Here is a 21,767-nt window from a genome sequence, read left to right on the forward strand (position 1 = left end):
CTCTTTAGTTCCTCTTCACTTCCTGCCATAAGGGTGGTGTCATCTGCATATCTGAGGTGATTGATATTTCTCCCGGCAATCCTGATTCCAGCTTGTGCTTCTTCCAGCCCAGGGTTTCTCATGATGTACTCTGCATATAAGTTAAATAAGCAGGGTGACAATATACAGCCTTGACATACTCCTTTTCCTATTTGGAACCAGTCTCTTGTTCCATGTCCAGTTCTAACTATTGCTTCTTGACCTGCATTCAGATTTCTCAGGTGACAATCATAGCTAACACTAACTGAATTTTTTCTACATGTCAGGCTCCGTATGTACATTAACTTCATTTAACCCTAGCAATCCTATGAGATGGTCACTGTTTATTATTCCCATTTTACAGAAGAGAAATCGGGCACAGGGTGAGGTTCACAAACTTACTCGAGGACATAGTAAGAGGCCAAGCCAGAACCACACCCAGGCCCTGTGAGTGCAGAGCCATCTCCAGCTGCTCTTCTCCACCGTCTCTCTTTGACCTTTGTTCAAACTTCTGAATTCTCCCCTTATCTTACAGCCCAATGAATGCAGGGGATTTAGAAATGAGATGAAATTATTAAATTTGCCAAGTAGGAGTCTGTGTGACTTTTAAGTTTGGTAACTATTCAAATTAGGTCTTGGATTCCTGGGAGATTTTAGCTGGGCTGTCCTAAGGAGGTTTCTGGTTGTCTTTGTTTTTCTCCTGGGACGTTGCAAGCACTTGGTCACGCTCAGATCCTAGCCATGGGGCTCTGGTCCTCACGGTTTACTTATTCCAGGCAGATTCTACTGACACTTAGGAGAGCTTTTCCTCCAAGAACCACAGCTTCTGTCAGAACTGTTTTTTTTAATTAGAACTTTTACGTTGCTTAGTGAACAGTGCTCTCACCCTTTACAAACTATGAACTTGTGTTCTATGGGGCCTACCAGGAGAAATTCCAGAAAGGGGATTGTCTGACAACTGCATTTTTTGGACACGATACCGTCTTAGTAATCATGAACTGGAATATTAGAAATTCTTGCTCTTGATTCTGAAAGAAACATTACTCATCCAGTCTCTCTCGTTATCGTCTGCTTTGTTCGCCCAACTCTCAACAGGTCCTCTTCCCTAAAACCCAGAGTTACACAACATCCTTGCTCATCCATTTTACTGTTTGAGAGCTTTTGCTCTGATGAAATTCTCATGTCAAACCTAAATCCCTTATGTTGTTTGCATAACTTAAATTTGCTGGTTCAGTTTGTAGAATAGATGTTAATTTCAAATTGGGATTGACTCCTGGTTAGAGTGTATCATTCAGCCTAGCATCCTAAGAACATTCATAGCTGTGGTCTTTGGGGGCTGTGTCACTTAGCAGCTGTATGACCTTGGCCAAGACAAGCTTCCTGAGCTAAATTTCCTCCCATAAAATAGAGGGGTTCAGATGCACAACTCTTGCTGTTTTATTAGAATAGCCACCCAAAGGCAGTGTGAGATTATCAAGTATCAAAGACTGAACATATTCACCAAGGTTACTAAGACATTTTAGGATTTTAGGAGACTGATTTTTTTTTTTTTAATAAGACAAAATCCAGTGTCACGAGTTCAGCTCTGTTGTTTACCATTCGTTGTAGGCTCCTGTTGTTAGACTTGTTAATCACACTATCTCAGATCCTTACAAATACGTTCTCAAAGTATGTGAAATTATGCCCAACTTTCAGAAACAGATTTTGGTAAATCTCTCCTGATTAAACAAGTAACAAGTGTGGAAGAAGACACAGACCGAGGTGTAGCAGACTTGACCAGTCACCTTGCCGTCACACCTTCCCTAGCAGGTTTATACACTGGCAGCTCAGGAAGCAAGGTGTCTGGCAACAAGTTATGAGATGGACATGCCATAAATGGCAGTGATGAACAGGTTTTTTTTTTCCAATCAGGTTTTCAAACCACTGCTGCTTCTGCTAAGTCACTTCAGTCGTGTCCGACTCTGTGTGACCCCATAGACAGCAGCCCACGAGGCTCCCCCATTCCTGGGATTCTCCAGGCAAGAACACTGGAGTGGGTTGCCATTTCCTTCTCCAATGCAGGAAAGTGAAAATTGAGAGTGAAGTCGCTTAGTCGTGTCCGATTCTTTGCGACCCCATGGACTGCAGCCCACCAGGCTCCTTCGTCCGTGGGATTTTCCAGGCAAGAGTACTGGAGTGGGTTGCCATTGCCTTCTCCATTCAAACCACTAGGAGCTTGTTAAAAAAAAGAACAAGAAAAACATGTACAGCTTTTGAGTTACCAGGGCTGCATGCAGGCAATGCCAGGGAGCAGAAGAGAAGGGCAGCCCGCTGGGTAGGAGAAGGAAGTCCTTCCTAGGCCAGGGTCAGCATCAGCTGCCACCTGGGCCTAAGCTGGGGCCTCAGCTGGCTGTGGCTGAAGAGGGGACTGCAGGGGAGACTGCAGCTGCTCACTGCAGTCTTCTCAAAGATCTCTGCTAAATATTCTTACCAGTTTGTTTTCAGCATAGTCCGGGTTTTGGCGAGTATTCGATATTACCTGCTTTCTTTGCTTTCTGAAGTACATCCCTCAACTCTGGTCTGTGACGAGTCTCTCACAAGTGTTTCTGGGGAGGGGTCCTCTTTAGACTTGTACTTCTCAGGTGGAAAAGTACTTGGAACTATTCCTTGTTCTCTGCTTCTCAAATGGGGTACAGGTCGCAACAAGATTAAATACTTACTTCTGGGGCATTTGTTTTATCTCCAGAGAATTGGAGGGAGTGCTTTATGTTACTGGTAATAAGTGGAAGGAAGTACAAAGTCCATAATAGTCACTTAAGATACAGGATTACCTAGAAATAAAGCAGCAGCGGCACTAATGCTCTACCAGGTGGTCCCCAGGGAGTGCCCGGCCCCTCTGCTCCAAAAACACGAAAGCACCACTCTAACTGTGGCTGAGAGGTTGAGTGGAGGTGCCTGCAGCCTGTGCCCCTTTGGAAGTAAAAGAGTGCAACCTCAGGCCAGCTGCGGAAACTTCTAGTTCTCAACTGGAAAGGAGAGAGTTGAACTAGATAACATTTCTCTGATCCTGGAACCTCCACAATCCCTGCCACCCAGAAAACACCGGAAGGAGGAATCGCCATAGAGTGCCGTGGTCTGGATCACTCTGGGATTGGATGAAAAGGAGTCTTATTTTAATCACTGTTAGTCAGCTTGAGCCATAACAAAGCACCACAGCCCAGGTCGCGTCAACAGCAGCTATTGTCAGTTGTGGAGTCTCCAAGTCCAGAACCAAAGCCTCAGCAGGTTAGTTCCTTTCACCGAGAGAGGGAAGGATCTGTTGCAGGCCCCCTCCTTGACTTGTGGGGGCTGTCTCCTCCCTGCCAGCACATTGTCTTTCCTCTCTGTCCAAATACCCTCTTCTTAAAAGGACAGCAGTCGTATGGGATCAGTGCCCACCCTGATAACCTCTTTTTATTTTTTTTGAGGAGGGGGTGTTTTTGTAGTTCCATGACCAGGGATTGAACCTGCGCCCCCTGCATTGGAAGCACAGGGTCTCAACCACTGGACCACCAGGGAAGTCCCCTAATAACCTCATTTCAATGTAATTACCTCTTTATACACCCTAGCTCTAAATCCAGTCATACTCTGAGGTACCAGGTGTTAGCACTTCAACATGTTAACTTGGGGAGAGGGGACACAATTCAGCCCATAACATCTCAGAATTTAAAAAAAGAAAAGTTCTAGGTCATTAGGGGGAGGCACAGTTAAGTTGCAGGGACAGACACTGGGAGACACCTGAGAGAAGGAAAGGAAGGCGCTCAAGGCTGAAAGTAGCTGCTAGTGTGGGGAGGTATTACTGAGGAAACATGGAAACACGCTATTAAAAACCAGATGCGTGTGAGATGCTGTGCCAAGGCCTGTTCCGAGCTCACCATCTTGGCGCCCGTTTCAGTCCTGCTGTTGGAGATGGGCTTGCAAATGATGTGATGTTACTTCCCACACACATTCATCAGCTAGCAACTCCAGTACCAGATTTCTGGGATTTTTAGTGAAAAGAGAAGATCGTGATAGCAAGCTCACACCTGGTGAGGCTTAGTCATTGTCACTGACTCATCAGGAAATGCCAAGACAGGGCTGTGTGCCCTCACACGTTCAGGGATCACAACCCCACCACCTTGCCTTCTTTGTCATCCCTTCCCCTGCTTTGTATAGATGATTTCTCTGGTCTTCCTGCAAAAGTGAGTCATTTATCCGACGGTTGAGGTTCTCTACCTGATGACTCCCAAGACTTGTGCTGTCATGAATGTAGGATTGGATTCCTGGGGCAGATAATTATGTGGTGGTGGCCATTTCATGCTGCCCTGAACGGACGTAGCTTGGCTCACCCAGGAGATGGCTGGCTCCCGCTGACACGTGTTTTCCTTGATGTAAACCTCTGAGCTGATAGATCTATTGTAGCTTTACTGAGGCTACATGCATGATAAATCAGAGCTTCTGTGCTTTGGGTGGAGCTAGGTACACTGAACTTGGTAACCTGAAGACCAGCTCAGATGGGCAGTTACATTACTCTGATACACAAAAATGAAGAAGTGAACTTCCAGTCCATAAAATGCATTTAGTTTTGAAATGTATTCCTGAGTGAAGGAATAAGTGAAGACCAAGAAGAAGAGGATCCTTGGTGGTCACAAAGTCAGGAGTCAATGTCACACGCATTTCCCACACATGTACCTTCCCAGATCTGACTTTTGTGGTAAATCTCTGTATCCCTGGGACCTACCACAGCGCCTGCCACTCAGACCTTCACCCTCTGTCCCCTTCTGAGCAAGATTTAGAAGGCAAAACTCCCCCTCTGGCTTTATTAGCTTCACCATCTGAACTTAATTCCTTGGTCTTTTTTTCATTTTGACCTAAAACAAATTCCTGTCACTTTTTTTTTTGTTTTTAATTGTAGGCATCAGGATGAATTGTGTGACTCCAGAACTCGTTAGAGTCAGTAATTAATAGTTTTGGTTTCTGAAGGGTCTCAAAATGGGGACTGTGGTCTAGTAATTGGCAAGGTCTCTATTTAAAATTTACGTGCCTTTTAAGAAAGCTTGTAAGAATTAACCCGTCATCCCTCGTGTGCCCTGAGTTTCATAAACTGGGATTTCTGGAAAGCTGGACCAAACTCTAAACCATCTTGATCCTTCTCATCAGTGGGCTCAAGGCTGTCACGTGACCTCCATGAAGTGTTTTCCAAAGCACTTAGCATCTGCCCTTCGGTCACATGGAAAAGCAACTCAAGAGGAACAGAGCTAGTACCCCCTGAGCACTTCGCTCACTGTGGGTCAGGTAGGGTGCTGAGCAATTTGCCCACATTAACACATGGGATGAGATGGTTGGATGGCATCACCGACTCAATGGACATGAGTTTGAGTAAACCCCGGGAGTTGGTGATGGACAGGGAGGCCTGGCGTGCAGCAGTCCATGGGGTCGCAAAGAGTCGGACATGACTGAGCGGCTGAACTGAACACATGGGAATCGTCACTTCCCTAGGAGTCAGGTGTTAGTAAAACTTCCAGATGAGGTGCTAGAAGATTAAAGTGATTCAGGTCCCACATCTGTGCAATCAGGAAGTGTCCATATTTGGGACCAAGTCTCTAAGCACCACACCTCACCACTGCCCTTCTTGGAAAGGCATCTGGAAGCTTTGGGGAGATGAAGCGATGCCCAGCAGGCCCTCAGGGCTCACGCCTGCCTCCTCCCCCACTCCCCTAAGGCACTCAGACCTCAGCGGTGCCCACCCACCTCCCTCAGGGTGCCCGCCTGCCTTTGCTGCCCCTTCTTTCCTGCCGTGTGGCAGCTACTGGCGTTACCTCTGCAGAATTCAGATGTCATACATTCCAAAGACTGGGCTGAACTGGGCTTGCTATTTATTTCTGTGGCTCATACAAGGTCTGTTGAAGAAGGAAATAGCAACCCACTCCAATATTCTTGCCTGGAGAACCTCATGAACAGAGGAGCCTGGTGGGCTGTCCCAAAACAGACACAACGGAAGCAACTTAGCATAGGGTCTGTGCTGACACTCTGGGCTGGATTTGCTCACCCCATTTCGGTGGATTTTCATGTAACCCAAAGGACAGGGTCATGCGCCCCACCCCACCCCTCCACCCCGGCCCGTAGAGCTAACTGCCCAGAATTTCTCAGAGCCGACTGGGCAAGCTCAGTTAAATCTCTTACAAGGAACGGCCCAGGACGGCCGGCAGAAGGAGGGCGAGGAAAGGGCTGCGCCACACCTCCCACCTCTCTGGGGCTGAGGGAATCAGGGCTGAGACTGGCCGGGGGTCCCCAGAGGCCGGATCCTGACGCCTTTTTCATTCACCCATCAAGACGACAAGCCCCGAACGCCTACTGCTGGCCAGGCGCACTGGGGAGACAGGCGCCTCCGGGCAGGGGCCGAGGGCCCTCTAGTAAGAGGGGTTAGGCAGGCTGATGGGCCGGAGTGGCGAGCGCTTTAAGGAGGTGAGGTCAACGGTGGTGGTCAGGGAAGGCTTCTTGGAGGAGGTGCTGCCGCAGCCGCCACCGAGATGACGAGAAGGGAAAAAGAACTATTGGCGGGGATGGCGGGGGGTGGGGTGGGGTGGAGTGGGGGTGGAGGGTGAGAGGAGGGAGGGGAAAGCCGCCCCAGGAGTGGGGAACCATCGGCAAGGCCTCCAACACTCAGGTCCCCCCACCGGCCCGGAAGGAGGCATCCTAGGCGGCCGTGAGCGCCCCCGGCTTAAAGGCGGAGCGCCCGGGCGGAGACGAAGGGGGCGGAGCCAGGGCCCCTCGAGGCCTCTGATTGGGCGGCGCGGGCGTGCGGAACGGCTCCGCGGGCGCCGATTGGGCGGCTGAGGCCAAGGGCCGGGTGTTGCGGAAGCCGCTCGCTGCGGCCACGTGGGGGCTGCGCCGGGAGTCGGAGGAGGCAGGGGAGGGGCGCGTGTTGCAGGCTCGCGGTCGCGGCGCCGAGCGGCAGGGACGGGACCCCGAGCCCGCGGTGAGTGAGCACCCGGGGAGCCGGGCGGGGCCTGGGACTGGCGGATCGGCGGGAGCGAGACTCGGTCCCGGGGGGTGGAGATTGGAGTGCGTGGGTGGCTGCGTGGGTGGCTGGGTGGGTGGGTGGGGGCGCGTGTCGGATAGGGAGACGCCTGTCTGTCCCTTTCGCTCATCACCGTCATCATCTGTCACTTCCACCATCACCGTCCATCACCTCCACCATCCTCTTGGCTAGCATCCTGCCTCGCTCGCCCCTCTGTCGGGGAGCGGGGAGTGAGCAAGACTTTCTCCGCCCCCGGGGCCGGCCGGGGACCCTGGGCATTACAGTGATAGGGATAATTCCCCACGCTGCGGAGCGCTCTGTACCGCCTCGCATCTGGTTTCGGTCCCACTTTAATCCTGAAAACAGCACTTTGCTCTTCATGTCGTCTGCGCGGGTAGACGAGACTGTATTTGTTGGCACCTCCCCCCTCCCCCCCCCCCCAACCGACACAGACGCACGCAGATCCTAGGTCCTCTTCGCTCTGCCGTATTTTCCTCCAAGTCGCTTCAGCCCCGCTGAAATGTTGATTTCCAGTATCCACCCCCGCCCCTCCTCAAGCCAGCTTGCTGAGGGCTGGGACTTGGTTTTGTTCACCTGGAACGTAGCGCTTGGAAATGTTCTCAGAAGGAACAGATAGATGAACAACTCCAGAAGGCAGCTGCTATCATTAAGCCCACTCTCTGTTTGAGGACATGGAGGCTGATGTTGGTTACATCAGCCAACCTCGTGGGGACCCCACCGTCCACGGTCTTGACCTTAGTCTCTCCCACCCTGTGGCCCACGGCAAGCAGGGATGGCACGGGGCGGGGGCTTGTCCTGGGGGTAGGGGGCTGTCCTGGGGGTAGGGAGGGGGCTCTTCTGTGCTGCGGAGCCAAAGACAGTGTGGTGAGACTGGAGTGCCTCTGGCAGCCCCAGGCTGTCCGGCCCGGGAGGCAGGCAGCGGGAGGAGCAGCTGATCACATCCACCCCCAGCACCATTGCTGTTGCTTCCTCGCCTCACTGCCCCTGGGTAGGCTGGGACCCACCAAACTCAGGAGGTGGACACCTGCTTTCTTGGGGGTGGGCACTGCCATAGCGGGGGTGGGGGGGCAGGGAGGGGGGAAGAGCCCTGTAGACCCACGATGGGTTCCCAGCTCCCATTTTGCTGTGTGACTTTGGGCAGGTGGCTTCAGCCTCTGAGCCACCATTTGCTAAGCACTGAGTCTGCAGGCTGAGGGGTCTCCTGTGATGCTGGAAGGTGGGCCCTCCTTAGGATGCCACTTGGCTGCAGTACAGCGCAGTAGAGGCCCCCGTCCTTGCCCCTCGAGGTAGCCAGCCCATCCGGTGCCCGGTCTCTAAGCGGCCACCTGGAAAACATCAGAGGAGCAAGAGAAGGGCCCCAGCCTTGTTCCAAATGTGTCCCCTTAGGATGATTCTGGCCCAGAGCCAGGCTCCTGTGCAAAACCTAAGAAAAACAGATCTGATCAAAGGGATCCGTGCATGTCTGTGCCTGGAATAGGTCAGCGGGTCTGTTTCCAGGGTTCGGTGAGCCTCTCCCCTCCCTGGTCCCTGGGCAGTCTGGGGCTGAAAGCTACTGTACCCCTCGGGTGTAGGAGGGAGAAACTTCCAGTTTTCCAAGGTTGGGGGAAGAAGGATCAGGTGATGTGGGGGTGAAGTGGGACCCATAAGAGGGCCCAGTGGCCTGGTTTCCCCCCTGCACCCCCACAGCCTACACCCTGGGATGTCCCCAAGAAAGCTGCGGCTCTGGATGTGGGGAGGAGGCTGTTTGCAGCCTCAGACATGGCTGGCCGGCGCCTCCTTCCAGTTGTCCACCCCCGCCTTCTGAGGGCTGCTGCGGCGGTCAGGCGGGGTGTGAGATGCGAGATGTGCTCCCTGCGCCCCGCCTCTCCCTCCTCCTCTCTCTCCCTTGTCTCTCTTTCCATTGTCTTTCTTCTCACTCCTCTGTTCTTGCTTCTTCTTCTTCTTCTTCAGTCACTAAGTCAGGTCCTACTCTTTGCAACCCCATGGACTGCAGCACGCCAGGCTTCCCTGTCCTTCACTATCTTCTGGGGTTTGCTCAAAGTCATGTCCATTGAGTCGGTGATGCCATCCAAACATCTCATCCTCTGTCATCCCCTTCTCCTCCCACCTTCAATCTTTCCCAGCATCAGGGTCTTTTCTAGTGAGTCAGCTGTTCACATCAGCTTCAGCATCAGTCCTTCCAATGAATATTCAGGACTGATCTCCTTTAGGATGGACTGGTTGGATCTCCTTGCAGTCCAAGGGACTCTCAAGAGTCTTCTCCAACACCACAGTTTGAAAGCATCAGTTCTTCGGCGCTCAGCCTTCTTTATAGTCCAACTCTCACATCCGTACATAACTACTGGAAAACCATAGCTTTGACTAGACGGACCTTTGCTGGCAAAGTAATGTCTCTGCTTTTCAATATGCTGTCTGGGTGTGCCCGTCTTTTCATCCTGTTCCTTCCCTCTCTCCCTTTTGCCCCATTTGGTTTGGGTTTTGGTCTCTGCTGCCTCTGTTCACCCCCACCCCTGCCTACGGGCACCAGGCATCCCAGCCCAGGATGTGTTGAAGGTCGAGTTCCCTGGAAGCCCCATCTCCGTGCCTGGAACCAGGGCCACATAGCTTCTGCGCGACACCCTAACCTTGCTGTATTTGAACGTAAAATGACAATAGGTAATGGTCATGATGTGAAAAAGAATTAGGATCAAAAAGTGGAGAGGTGAGACGGCCCAGGAAAGCAGGAGGGCAGAACCAGGAAGCCCTGGAGGGGACTGTGCAGCCTCCCTTTAAGGGCTCACTGCTGCGCTTTCATGCTGCTAGTGCCCCCAGCTGGCCTGAGCCTGGGGCTGACAGTCAGGGGCAAGGCTGAGGTAGGGGCCATTCCCGGACTCTTGGCGATCTCCCAAACCCTGCTTGTTCAGGACTCCTGCAGGTGCTCGAGCACACCCAGGGCGCACCCATCTGCTGCCCAGCACCTTGGCTAACCCCTGCTTTCTCCTGGCAGGAATCACGGCCCCCAGGCACGTCTGCCCTCCCGGGCCGGGTGGTCTCTCAGGTGTGGCCTGCTGCAAGAAGGGTACTGACAGTAATCAGACCTCACTGTCCCCTGAGTTCCCCTCCTGAGTGGCTCCCCCATTCCCCTGTACTTTGGCCCCCTGCCGTGGAGAGCCAACTCACTGGAAAAGACCCTGATGCTGGGAAAGACTGAAGGCAGGAGAAGGGGGCGACAGAGGATGAGGTGGTTGGATGGCATCACTGACTCAATGGACATGAGTTTGAGCAAACTCCGGGAGTTGGTGATGGACAGGGAGGCCTGGCGTGCTGCAGTCCATGGGGTCGCAAAGAGTCGGACATGACTGAGTGACTGAGCAACAACGACCACATTCCCCACGAGACCGCACTTGCTGGTCACAGCTCTGAGCCTGACGGGCATCGTGCGCAGCTCTGTGCCCCCATTCAGCTCTCACCAGTGCCGCACGTTACCCCGCATTTGGGGTTGAGGAAATGGGGGCTCAGAGAGGTGAAGCAGCTTATGCAACATCACACAGGATTTGGACCCGGGTGTCTCTGATCCCAAATGCACGGATTCCGAGTAGCCTGGTAAGACGGAGCCCTCCAGGATGGGGGACGGACGCGGATGTCTAAAATTGGCCCGAGGGAAGCCTGAGGGAGCCGAGTCCTGGGGCTGAGGCAGAGGCACTCAGTCCTTCTGTTTCGTGATGCGTGTGTTGTTGTTGCTGCTGGTTTTTCATCTCTGTTGTGGCCGCGCTGGGTCTTCATTCCCGAGAGCCGGCTCCGTGGCGGGGCGTCAGTTTCTGCAGTTGCCACATGCAGGCTCCGCGGTGGCGGGATGCGTTCATACTGCATTCACCGAACACCAGCTGTGCCCTGAGCTCTGAGGGGGCAGGATGCCCGCTCCCTGCCCCTGAGGACAGTCTGGAAGGCAGCGTTCCTCCTCTCCTCCGCTGGGAGGTCCGGGAGATCCGGGAAAGACTAGCACCAGGGCTGGGCTGGGTCCGTCCACCCTCCCCTCTGGCTCAGCAGCAGTTCTGGCTCTGGTTGGGGCGCGCTTTGGGCAGGGGCTGGGGTCAGGCTGGGCAGAAGGAGCCAGGGCCCCGTGACGCAGCCCCGGGCCCTCGTTCAGGGGCCACCGCTGCCCCGTGGCCTCCAGGCCTCCTGCCTGGCACCTGCTGTGGCTCCCCGCCGCCCACAGGGCAGCGCCTCAGTCCCCTTGTGTGATGTTTTGGGCTGACCCCACCCCGGGTGCTGCTCTGGTAAGTTCTGCCTCGGGGCCCCAGCTGCCCAGCTGCTCCGGGCCTTCACAGACCCTGTTCAGGCCGCTGTCACACGCCTCCTCTTGGGTGGTACCTCCCAGGGTCCCCCTCTCCTGGCACTCTGCACAAGCTGGCTACATGTCTGCTCCCCCTTCCTCCAACCTCACGCCTCAGCAAGGCCTTCTCGGCCGTGGTCACCCCCCGGCCTGCCCTTCTGGCCTCCTCTCTGCTTTATCACCATCTGTGTTAGTCGCTCAGTCGTGTCCGACTCTTTGCGACCCCATGGACGGTAGTCCGTGGAATTCTCCAGCCCAGAATACTGGAGTGGGTAGCCTTGCCCTTCTCCAGGGGATCTTCCCAACCCAGGGTTCGAACACAGGTCTCCTGCATTGCAGGAGGATTCTTTACCAGCTGAGCCACCAGGAAAGCCCCTTGTCACCATTTGACCTGTTCCATATCTTACTGATGGCTTAGCTGAGCATCGGCTCTATAGGGGCAGGCGGGGAGTTTGTTGTTTTGCCCGGGGTGTGTCCCGTGTCCCAGCCCACAGGACGCTGCCTGGCACACACAGCAGGCGCTCAGGCAGGGTTTGCTGGATGCCAGACGTGGAGGGGAGCCTCTTACGGGTGCTCCAAGGCTGTGCACCAGCCTTGGGCGCCAGCCCTCCTCACCCTGCCCTTTGCAGCCTCCTCTCCATCCAAGCGGGAAGCCGGCCGCCCTGGGGACCATGCAGAAGGCAGGGGCCGGGGGCCGGAGGGCCTCCGACTGCGGCCCTGCCCCTCAGCGGCCCCGCTGCATCACCAAGTTTGCCCAGGTGGGTAGGGTGGGCCCCCTGGGGGAGCTGTGAGGTGGTGGGGCCAGCCCTGGGGGTGGGGAGGAGCCACGGGCCCAGGGCTGCTTCCAGCCCAGCTCTGGAGTATGTGAGCGCGAATGAGGCCTTGGGGCCTCGGGGGGTGGAGCCTGGCCCCCGGGGATGCCCTCTGCCACCCACCAGCCTCCCCCACAGCGCAGAGTGTGTGTGAGGAGGGTCACGTGGAGAGCGGGGATGGGGCCAGGGGCCTGACTCCCCCACCCCTGCCCCCAAGCAGTACGTGGGCTCCTTCCCCGTGGACGACCTGGACCCCCAGGAGAGCGTGTGGCTGGTGCAGCAGCAGCTGTGGGCACTGAAGGTATGGGGCTGGGGCAGGGGGGCACTTCCCCGCTGGGCTCAGAGCCCTAGAGTATCGGGCTGGGAATGACCTCTGGGCCCCTCGGGTCTACCCCAGCCCCGCATTCAGAAAGATGGAGCAAGTGAGGCCCAGGGAAGGGTGGGACCAAAGCCACTCTGGGAGGTGGGTGCCCTTGGGACCACACGCGGGCTCCTGGAGCCACATTTCCCATGCCCCAGGGCTCCCTTCCCCTGGGCAGTCGTGACCTGGGCCCCACGGGTGGGAGATATGGGGGGCGGTCATCACGGGCCGCAGGGTTCGTCTGCCAGGAGCCATGCACACTGCGCCAGCCCCCCGGGGGCTCCCCGTCCAGTGCTCTGCCCCTTGGCAGCTGCGGGGGCAGGCTGACCAGCCCGGGGGTCAGAGGCCAGGCTGGGCCTGCCCGGGCAGTGACGACGACCCCCACCACCTCTCTCCCACCCAGGACTGTCCCCGACGCCGGGCTGTCATCCTGAAATTCAGCCTTCAGGGCCTCAAGATCTACAGCGGGGAGGGTGAGGTAGGAGCCCCGGGGTGCAGATGAGGACCCCTCAGGTGTCCTCCTCCCTGGGGACACGCCTGCACCCAGTCCGGCAGCCTCCCTGGTTTCTCAGCCTGCCCTGGGCCTTTGGACGTCCTCTCTCCAAGGGCTCTCCAAGGCAGCTCGGAGGAGTTTCTCCCCACCCCACCCGACCCCTGCCTCCAGCCCTAGAATCTCCAGGGACCAGATCCTAGCCTGAGCGTCAGGCCCAGCCGACCCCATGAGGTCTGGGCCGGTCCCCAGGCTGGGTCGGGGCCTGTGGCCGGCCTCTCATGACTGGGGAATAGGGCCAGGGAGGCTGGAGGCTGGCTGGGAGCCCCTGTTTGGTCACCCAAACAGGGTGAAAAACCACCCCAAAAAAAAGAACTCTAACCACGTGCCAGACTGGGTGCCCCATGACTTGGCGCCACTCACCTAAGATGTGGTGCCAACACATCCAGAGCTGGCACAGTGGGGGCCCTGGGGTCAGGACCTGTGCCACCTGCACGAGGTCTCACTGACGCCCTCCAACAGCCCTATCAGAAGGGTCCTGTCCCTCCTTCACACCGATCCCAGCAAGGGTTCAGAGACCTGTACTCAGCCGCCCAAGGCACCAGAGAGGGAGTAGCACAGCCCGGATTCAAACCCTGGTCACCTGACTCCAGAGACCAGGAGTGCAAGCCCAGGGCCGGCCCCCGCTGCCTGTCCCTGTGACCCTGCAGGCCGTGAACGCTCTGCCCCTCGGCTCCATGACAGCATGGCCACCCAGGTCAGCCGGCTGGCAGCCCAGGGCAGGGGCCCCGAGCTCAAGGTCCGTGTAAAGGATGAGGGTGCCCCTGGGAAGCACGGTTTGGGCAGGCCTGGAAGCAGGGCAGACCTGGAAGCTGGGCACCCAGGCTGGAGGGCAGACCCGGGAGGCTGCCGGCCAGGGCATGGTGCCCGCGGGGCTGCGCGTGCTGGCCAGTATCTGCGGGCCATGCGGTGGGTCTGATGGAGGCCGCGGGCCTGCTGCCTCCCAGGTGCTCCTGATGGCACATGCCCTGAGGCGCATCCTCTATGCCACCTGGTGCCCGGCCGACTGCCAGTTTGCCTTCATGGCCCGAAACCCCAGGAGCCCGGCCAGCAAGCTCTTCTGCCACCTCTTTGTGGGCAGCCAGCCTGGAGAGGTACCTGGGGCCCAGGGCAGGGGCCCAGCACTGGGGCTGGGGGGTGGTGTGCTGTGGGTCCACGTGGGTCCCAGGGACCGAGGCCGTGGCTGGCTCAGCGAGCTGGCCTGAGCACCCTCGCCCCCGGCTCGCTACCCTGGCTCCTTCTGTGGCTCTGCCGTTGGAGGAACCCCCCAAAGTGAGTCAGTGGACTCAGCATGCCCCAGGCTGGGAGATGGGCACCAGGCCGGGAGGCTCACACTGCCAGGCCTTTGCCCTTGCTGTTCTGTCTGCCTCCACGCCCCTCCCCCTCATCCTGGCAAATTCCAGCTTGCCCTTTGGGGCTCAGCTGCCTTGAATCCTCCAGACCACCCGGCCTTCTGCCATCCTGTGACCTGAACTGCACTCTGCCATCTGTCTGCCCCTCACTGCAGTCACTGGAACTCTTTGAGCGCAGAGGCTGGGTCCGGGTCTTGAACTGTTCTGTTGCTTGCCCCTGTGGGGAGAGAGGATGGACGGGTGGATCCTAAACGTCAAAGTCAGTGTGACCGCTGTTAACAGCGGAGCCGCGGCGGCCGGCCGTTTGGACAGCAGGGCCTGGGCTTGGTTCCAGGCAGCAGGCCTCTGCCGTCACCCGTGTGTCGAGCTCTATGTGGCTACTGGGGTGACTGGTGGCCGAGCTGTGACCCTTGAACTTTTAGAGCTCACAGTTCCATGTCGGGGCTGGATGATGCATGTGTGATGGATCGAGTGTGCAGGGCCTCTCCTGGGGGAGGTTTCCCGTGGTCCATGTCATTATAGGGGCACACAGATGCCATGTGGTACCCAGGGATCACCCAGCAGTTTCTATCTGACAGAGCCAGGATCAGATCCCAGGTCCTGCGACTTCAGGGCCTGGACTCTCAGCCACACCTCTAAGAGGATAGGTGGGTTAGTAATTGAGGGCTAGCGGTGCATTTAGCCCATGTATTCCCAGCTCCAAGCATGATGCCTGAAACAAGGTAGATGCTCCCTGTTTGTTAAATGAATCAAGGAAGATGGGAGGGGAGGCTGCATGGTGGTGAGGTAAGTATTCGTTTTCTCAGGAAGAATAGGGAAGAGCACCTCAAGCCAGGGGGCTGCAGGCACCCCTGGCCCATGGGTTGATGCCCAGGGACCCCCCAGGAGCCCCCCAGCTGAGCATGCCTCCCTCTCCCTCCCCAGGTTCAGATCCTTCACCTGCTGCTCTGCCGCTCCTTCCAGCTCGCTTACCTCCTCCAGCACCCGGAGGAGCGGGCGCGGCCCGAGCCCTGCCCGGGGCCTGTGGGGGACGCTCCCCTGAAGCCTGTGCCCGGCCCCGGGGGCCCCCCTGGCCTAGTACGGGAACCCTTCTGCCGGGATCAGCTCTCAGAGAACGTTAACGCACTGGTCTCCTTCAGGCGGCTGCCAGCGGAGGGGTCTGGGGGCAGCGGGGTACGCAGCACCCCAGCCAGGGAGTGGGCGGGGACCGGGGGACCAGGGCGAGGGTTTGGAGGTAGAGGGGGGCGGGTGCCGGATTTCCGTGGGAGGGGTTATGGCCGGGCGGGCCTGAGTCTGGGCGCCCCTGCGGGGCCCTCCCTAGAAGGAGCTGCTGGAGTCAGCGAGCCGTGGGGGCACCCGCCACGTGCGCCTGGGGAACCCGTACTGCTCGCCCACGCTGGTGCGCAAGAAGGCCATCCGCAGCAAGGTGCTCCGCTCCGGGGCCTACCGCGCCTGCACCTACGAGACGCAGCTGCAGCTGTCTGCCCGCGAGGCCCGTGAGTTGCCGGGCACGCGTGCACCGGCGTGGGTTGGACGAGGGTGGGCCTGAGCGGCAGGGTCTGCGGGCTGTGACTGTAGACGCCTGTGAGTGCCAGGCCTCCGCGCTCGAGGATGTGTTCGGGGCTGAGTGCCCAGGTGCTATTTGTTGGCGGAGGCTCGGCTGAAGTGCTGTAACTGGCGAGTGAGTGTGAGTAGGCGTGTGCCTGGGTGTGCCTGTGTCTTTGGGGAAGCACGATGTCTGCAGACTGGGTGGAGAGTGGGGGGCTTGGTAAAGAGACAAGCCCGGGCGGTGCTGAAGCCTGTGGGGGTGAAACGGAGATGGGCGCGGGAGAGGACCACCTCCCTCCCTCTGATTGGTCTAGTTCCTGCCGCGTGGGAGGCCTGGCCCCGGCGGCCCGGGGGCCCCTCGTGCCTGGTAGAGAGCGAGGGAAGCCTGACAGAGAACATCTGGGCCTTTGCTGGCATCTCCAGGTAGGAGTGGTGCCCAGCCCTTGGGGAGGGGCGGGCAACTAGGCTGTGAGCTCCCCCGGGGGCCCGAGATGTGCATCCCTGCCCTTGGTCAGAGGGCTCTCCGACCTTAGGCCAGAGACTTCCCCACCCTGGGCCTCAATTTTCTGTAAAATGGGGATAATAAAAGGACCTTCGGGGCTTCCCTGCTGGTCCAGTGGTTAAGACTTCCACGCTGCTGGTGCAGGGGGCGTGGATTCGATCCTGGTGGGGGAACTAGGATCCCACATACTGTGCGGTGCAGCCAAAAGATGAAAAACTAAAATAAAACAAACAGACCTTCAATGCAGGGCTGTGGAAGGGATCAAATAAGGTTATTCAGGTGAAGCCTGTCACAGGGCACGGCCTTCCTAAATGCCCGCTCTTTAAAACTCTCTCCCTAGTGGGTCAACAGTTAGGGTAGCCCTTGGAAACCTTTCTGAGAGGCAGTCAGAAAGCATCCTTTCGTGGAAGGTGTACTCTAGGCAGGCACGGTGTTTCCGACACTGTGGGTCCATTAGGCTGTTCAGCAGACCGAGGCTGGGTCCCGACAAGGGGGCCCGCCCTCAGCCTCTGGCCTCGGCCCTCCCAGGACCAGCGCCCTCGCCCTGCTGCGGAGAGACGTGCTTGGGGCCTTCCTGCTGTGGCCTGAGCCGGGCGCCAGTGGCCAGTGGTGCCTGTCGGTGAGGACGCAGTGTGGCGTCGTGCCCCACCAGGTCTTCCGGAACCACGTGGGCCGCTACTGCGTGGAGGTGAGAGGGTTCCCAGCCCCGCCCCTCCCCGTCAGGCCCCGCCCCCTTCACACCTCACCCAGGCCCCTTATTGACTCCTTTTGGCCCCACCCCCTATTTAACACTCCATCCAGCTCTTGAGTCATTGGTCCTTCCGGCTCTGGCCCCACTTCTACTCTGCGGGCTCCACTCTAAGGCCCCTCTCTCACCAGAGTAGGGTATTTCAAGTACAGTCGTGGGCTTCCTAGGTGGTGCTGGTAGTAAAGAACCTGCCTGTCAATGCAGGAGATAGAGGAGATGCAGGTTCCATCCCTGGGTCGGAAAGATCCCCCTGGAGGAGGAGATGGCAACCCACTCCAGTATTCTTGCCTGGAGAATCCCATGGACAGAGGAGCAGGGCGGGCTATAGTCCATGGGGTCTTAGAGTCAGACACGACTGAAGCGACTTAACACAGTGGAATCTTGGGCTAGGGCACGCCTCGCATTTTTGCATCAATCACAGCTTTTAAAAGTCATGCTTTCCCACACCCTAACTCGTCTTTTAGCAGAGGAGGAAACTGACTCAGAGAGGGTAGAGGCTTGCGTTTAAGTTCACGCAGCTTCTAGGTTTGCAGTCCTGGCCTGATCACACGTTTCCAGGGACTGGGGTGGGCTGCTGCTGCTAAGTCGCTTCAGTCGTGTCCAACTCTGTGCGACCCCGTAGACGGTAGCCCGCCGGGCACCCCCGTCCCTGGGGTTCTCCAGGCAGGAACACTGCGGTGGGTTCCCATTTCCTTCTCCGAGGCGTGAAAGGGAAAAGGGGAAGGCCAGTCGCTCGGTCGTGTCCGACTCTGTGCGACCCCATGGGCTGCCGCCTACCAGGCTCCTCCGTCCATGGGATTTTCCAGGCAAGAGTACTGGAATGGCAGGCGCGGCTTTTTAAATGTGCGGCCTTATTTGCACGCTAAGGGCCTCGGTCTTGTCCATGCCGAGGGTGGGGAGTGAAAGGGGTGTGGTTCTGCTGGGAGCAGTACAGTGTCCTTTCTGAAGTGAGGCAGCATCCAGGGTGGTGGGGTAGTTGGAGGTGTGATCCATGGGGAAAGGGGGGCTGGAACTGAAGTCCCTGCCCTGCCCCCTCCCCAGCACCTGCCAGCCGAGTTCCCCAGCCTGGAAGCCCTGGTGGAACACCACGCGGGAACGGAGCGGAGCCTCTTCTGCTCCCTCGACATGGGCCGCCTGAACCCCGGCTATGAGGAGCAGGACTGCGGGCCCGAGGGCCGGCCTCCTCGGACGCTCCGGCCCCTTGGCCATGCCAAGTCCGAGGCAGAGCTGCAGGGTCTGGGCTAGGAGGCGGGGCCCCATGCCAACAGGCCCCGCTGTACCCTGGCTCCCAGCCTCAGCGGGCCGCTCGGCTCTGGCCTCTTCCACCCTGCTGGGCACCAGTTCCATCCAGTCACTGCCCCTGGGACCAGTCTTCCATCACTTCCCTGCCTGTGGGGGTCCCTGAGAGTGGGGATGGCCAGGGGCTTCTCCCCAGGACATGGGCCGTCAGGATCGCAAGTGCGGCAGACCGAGCTCCAGGCTTCCAAGAACTTGCCGGGTGATTCGATGCTTGCCTTCTCTGGGGTCTCACCTTGCTCCTGGGTGGGGGGCTTTCCAAGGTGGGCAGGAAGGTTGTTCCAGTGCAGGTGGGGCCCTCTCCTAAGGAGGCCAGGCCTTGGGGCCCTGACTGGGCGTCCCCAGAGAGCTCCAGACCAGGGCAGCCAGACGCGTGAGGGAGAGGTGTGTAGGCAGGCAGGAGAGAAAGGTGTGGGGCCAAGTCACCCTCTCCGTGAGAGAAACAGGGACAACGTGGTGGAGCTTGGGGGCGACATCCCGGCAGACAGAGCACGGCCTGTTTCCCACGTCCTTTGAGATGAGAGGAGTCCGCCCTTGAGTTCTGAAGGGAGCGGGGTTAAGAGGCTGCAGAGAGGAGCCAAGTCACCCAGATCCCAGCTGGACACCTGAGTGTAGAAAGCAGTGCGAGCAGGCTGACGGGGCAGAGGATCCCAGAGAACCTCAGATTAGGATGGCTGCTCTGTCTGCTCAGAACCACAGAGTTGGGCTTCCTGCTCACACAGAAGAGGTGTCGCAGACTCATCCCTTCCCGTACACCCTCCGTAAACCACCAAGACACTCCCCCACCACCACCCAGGCTCACTTCCTTTGGCCATTTGATTCCAAGGGGCTGACCAGGCCCTGATCCTCTCATCCTGCAGGCCACACTGGGTCTGGGTTTGGTGGCTGCCTGGGAAGTGCCCCCCCTCCCCTGCAGCCACAATGATGGCATTTCCCCTAATGGGCATCTATCAGGGACCACGTCACTAGGCCAGCCCCACTGGGGGTGAGGGTCAGGGAGGAGCCATCTAAAGGCAGAACCGCTGTGGGCCCTGCCAGAGGACACTTGGCTTCGGCTGGCACGGGGAGTCCATCCAGGGAAATGACCCTGTGGCGACCGACAGCTCTAGGCGTCCCCCTTTATAAATAAACTGGACAGACGAACATGAGTCTCCCAAACTAGGGAGCAAGTTCATGGTGGACGAACTTCTACTCCTGAAGCAGAGGCCTAGTCGTGAGTCTGGGGGCTGCCTTCTCCCCTCTCTGGGGACAGGATGTGACTGTGTAGTGCCTTGAAGGTAATACACTTGTGTTTCTTGGAAAAACGAGCAGCCCCAATGGAATAAAAAGAATGAGGAGCCTCAGAAGTTCAGGCCTGGTGTTCCCAGTTTACAACCTCCGGCTCAGGAAAGGTTCTTGGTTGGGGCCTTGTCACAAGAGATAGGAGGAAGCTGTCCTTTAGGGGCTCATTTCACTGGAACCCTGGTGGCTCAGAGGTTAAAGCATTTGCCTCCAATGTGGGAGACCTGGGTTCGATCCCTGGGTCGGGAAGATCCCCTGGAGAAGGAAATGGTAACCCACTCCAGTATTCTTGCCTGGAGACGCCCAAAGACGGAGAAGCCTGATGGGCTATAGTCCACGGGGTTGCAAAGAGTCGGACACGACTGAGCGACTTCACTTTCTTTCTTTTCACTGGAACCACAGCAGTGGTTTTGTACTGAATATGAGTGGGAACCCGGACTCATGTTACAGCCCTTACTACCAAAAGCCATCTCCTCCCCGGGCAAAGCCCTGTTCCCTCATAAGCCCCAGCCTCCTATTTCCCTGGCGAGGAGAGGGTGGTGGGCCCAGGATTACCGCGCCAGAGTCGCGCACATTTAAGAAGCCCAGCTAACTGGTCTTACCTCTGTGAGGGACGGATTTTGTCGCACGAGTTATCTGTGCGGACAGGGTGTCGGGAGTGTCCCCACAGTACTTAAACCTCCTTGCACACAGCGCTCATGGGTCACATGGTACGAACAAGGCCAGGTTTTTGACCCACGTGCGCAGACACCTCCGTGTCTTCATTACAGACCGCAGTCTCCTCTGTTGCAACCAGCACCACCTGGGTAGCCCAGCTCTCCTTACTGTGTGGACTTGAAACAAATAAAGTGCATTCCTTCGGGCTGTCGAGTACAGACTTTTCCTTTGAAAGGCGAGGGCTTTGTCCAGTTTGCCTGCTTAGCTTTCATTTCTCACCCATCCCTTCCGCTGGTGCTGAATGATGAACCAGACAGAGATCCTGTCCTCAGGGGCTCAGGAGGTCTTGAAGGAGTTGTGTGGGTAGCTTCAAACAATGACTCCTGCTTACAACCTTCGGTGGGTATTTCCTGTCGGGAAGAGACTCGAGTCCTTATGTTCTGGCCATCGGTAGATCCTTCTGCTCCCGCAACATGCCACAGGGCCTTTGCACAGGCCTCCTTGCCCTCCTCTCCTTCAACTGATGAACTCCTCAACCTTACCATCTCTCACTCTCAGGAAGCCTGCCCTGACTGCCCCCTGGCCCCCTGCCCAGGCTGGGTGAGGTATCCTGGCCAACTATTCAGTACATCTGGTCCTTTAGTTTGTTAATACTCTTTTATTTATGGGATTTTTGTTTGTGGAGTATTTGTTTCAAATGTCAGCCTCCCCCCACTAGACCATAGGTGCACTGCAGGGCAGGGGCTGGGCTATCTCCCAGCGTCTATTGCCGTGCCTGGCCCGTAGCAGACAATTTCTGTGCAAACAGGAGTCTAGAGGAGGTGGGGGTGGAGTGGGGCTCTTCTAGAGGGATTTGTGCTGGGGTCGGGGTGGGGTGGGGGGAGAGGCCAGGCAGCCTCTCCAGCCAAAGGACTTTGGCCCTCAAAATTTTTTGTTTTCTATCTTCAGCTTGAGTCTTAATAAATACAGAGGGCAGCATTAGAGGGAAGCTTTGCTCTGGCATCGCCCGGTGTGGGGGTGCAGGGGGCGCTGTGACAGGCTCTGGGGCAGCCTTTCCGAGTCAATACAGGGATGTGGATAAAGGGCAGCAAGGTCCCTGTCGCCTTTGTCGGTAAGTCTCTAACCCCTGAGGGAGGCCACTCCTCTGATATCTCCTGGTGGGGGCTCCCCTGGGCCACCTCTAGCAAGGTGGTTAACCTCTCAGAACTGGGGCTGTGCGGACTGGAAAAGAACTGCTGTGCAGCGTCTAGTGAAGGCTATGGTTTTTCCAGTGGTCACGTATGGATGTGAG

General features: G+C 57.3%; 1 protein-coding gene across 10 annotated transcripts; it reads left to right on the forward strand.

Moving 5' to 3' along the window:
* The first annotated feature begins 6,846 nt into the window (after positions 1-6,846).
* SH2D5 (SH2 domain containing 5) lies at positions 6,847-21,258 on the forward strand. 10 transcript variants are annotated; one of them, XM_044938172.2, is made up of 10 exons: positions 6,847-6,994; positions 11,999-12,127; positions 12,399-12,482; positions 12,946-13,020; positions 14,040-14,186; positions 15,369-15,617; positions 15,766-15,940; positions 16,307-16,415; positions 17,023-17,182; positions 20,590-21,258. In XM_044938172.2, the coding sequence occupies exons 2-10, from the start codon at positions 12,041-12,043 to the stop codon at positions 20,779-20,781; spliced, it is 1,278 nt and encodes a 425-aa protein (XP_044794107.2). In that variant the 5' UTR covers positions 6,847-6,994; positions 11,999-12,040; the 3' UTR covers positions 20,782-21,258. The 10 variants fall into 10 exon arrangements, with proteins under 10 accessions (XP_044794107.2, XP_025134595.1, XP_044794106.1 ...); XM_025278810.3 differs by having other exon boundaries at positions 18,284-20,681; XM_044938171.2 differs by having other exon boundaries at positions 15,769-15,940; positions 18,284-20,681.
* Positions 21,259-21,767: the final 509 nt, after the last annotated feature.

The sequence above is a fragment of the Bubalus bubalis genome, chromosome 2, assembly GCF_019923935.1.
Source record: "Bubalus bubalis isolate 160015118507 breed Murrah chromosome 2, NDDB_SH_1, whole genome shotgun sequence".
In the NCBI taxonomy this organism is placed as follows: domain Eukaryota; kingdom Metazoa; phylum Chordata; class Mammalia; order Artiodactyla; family Bovidae; genus Bubalus; species Bubalus bubalis.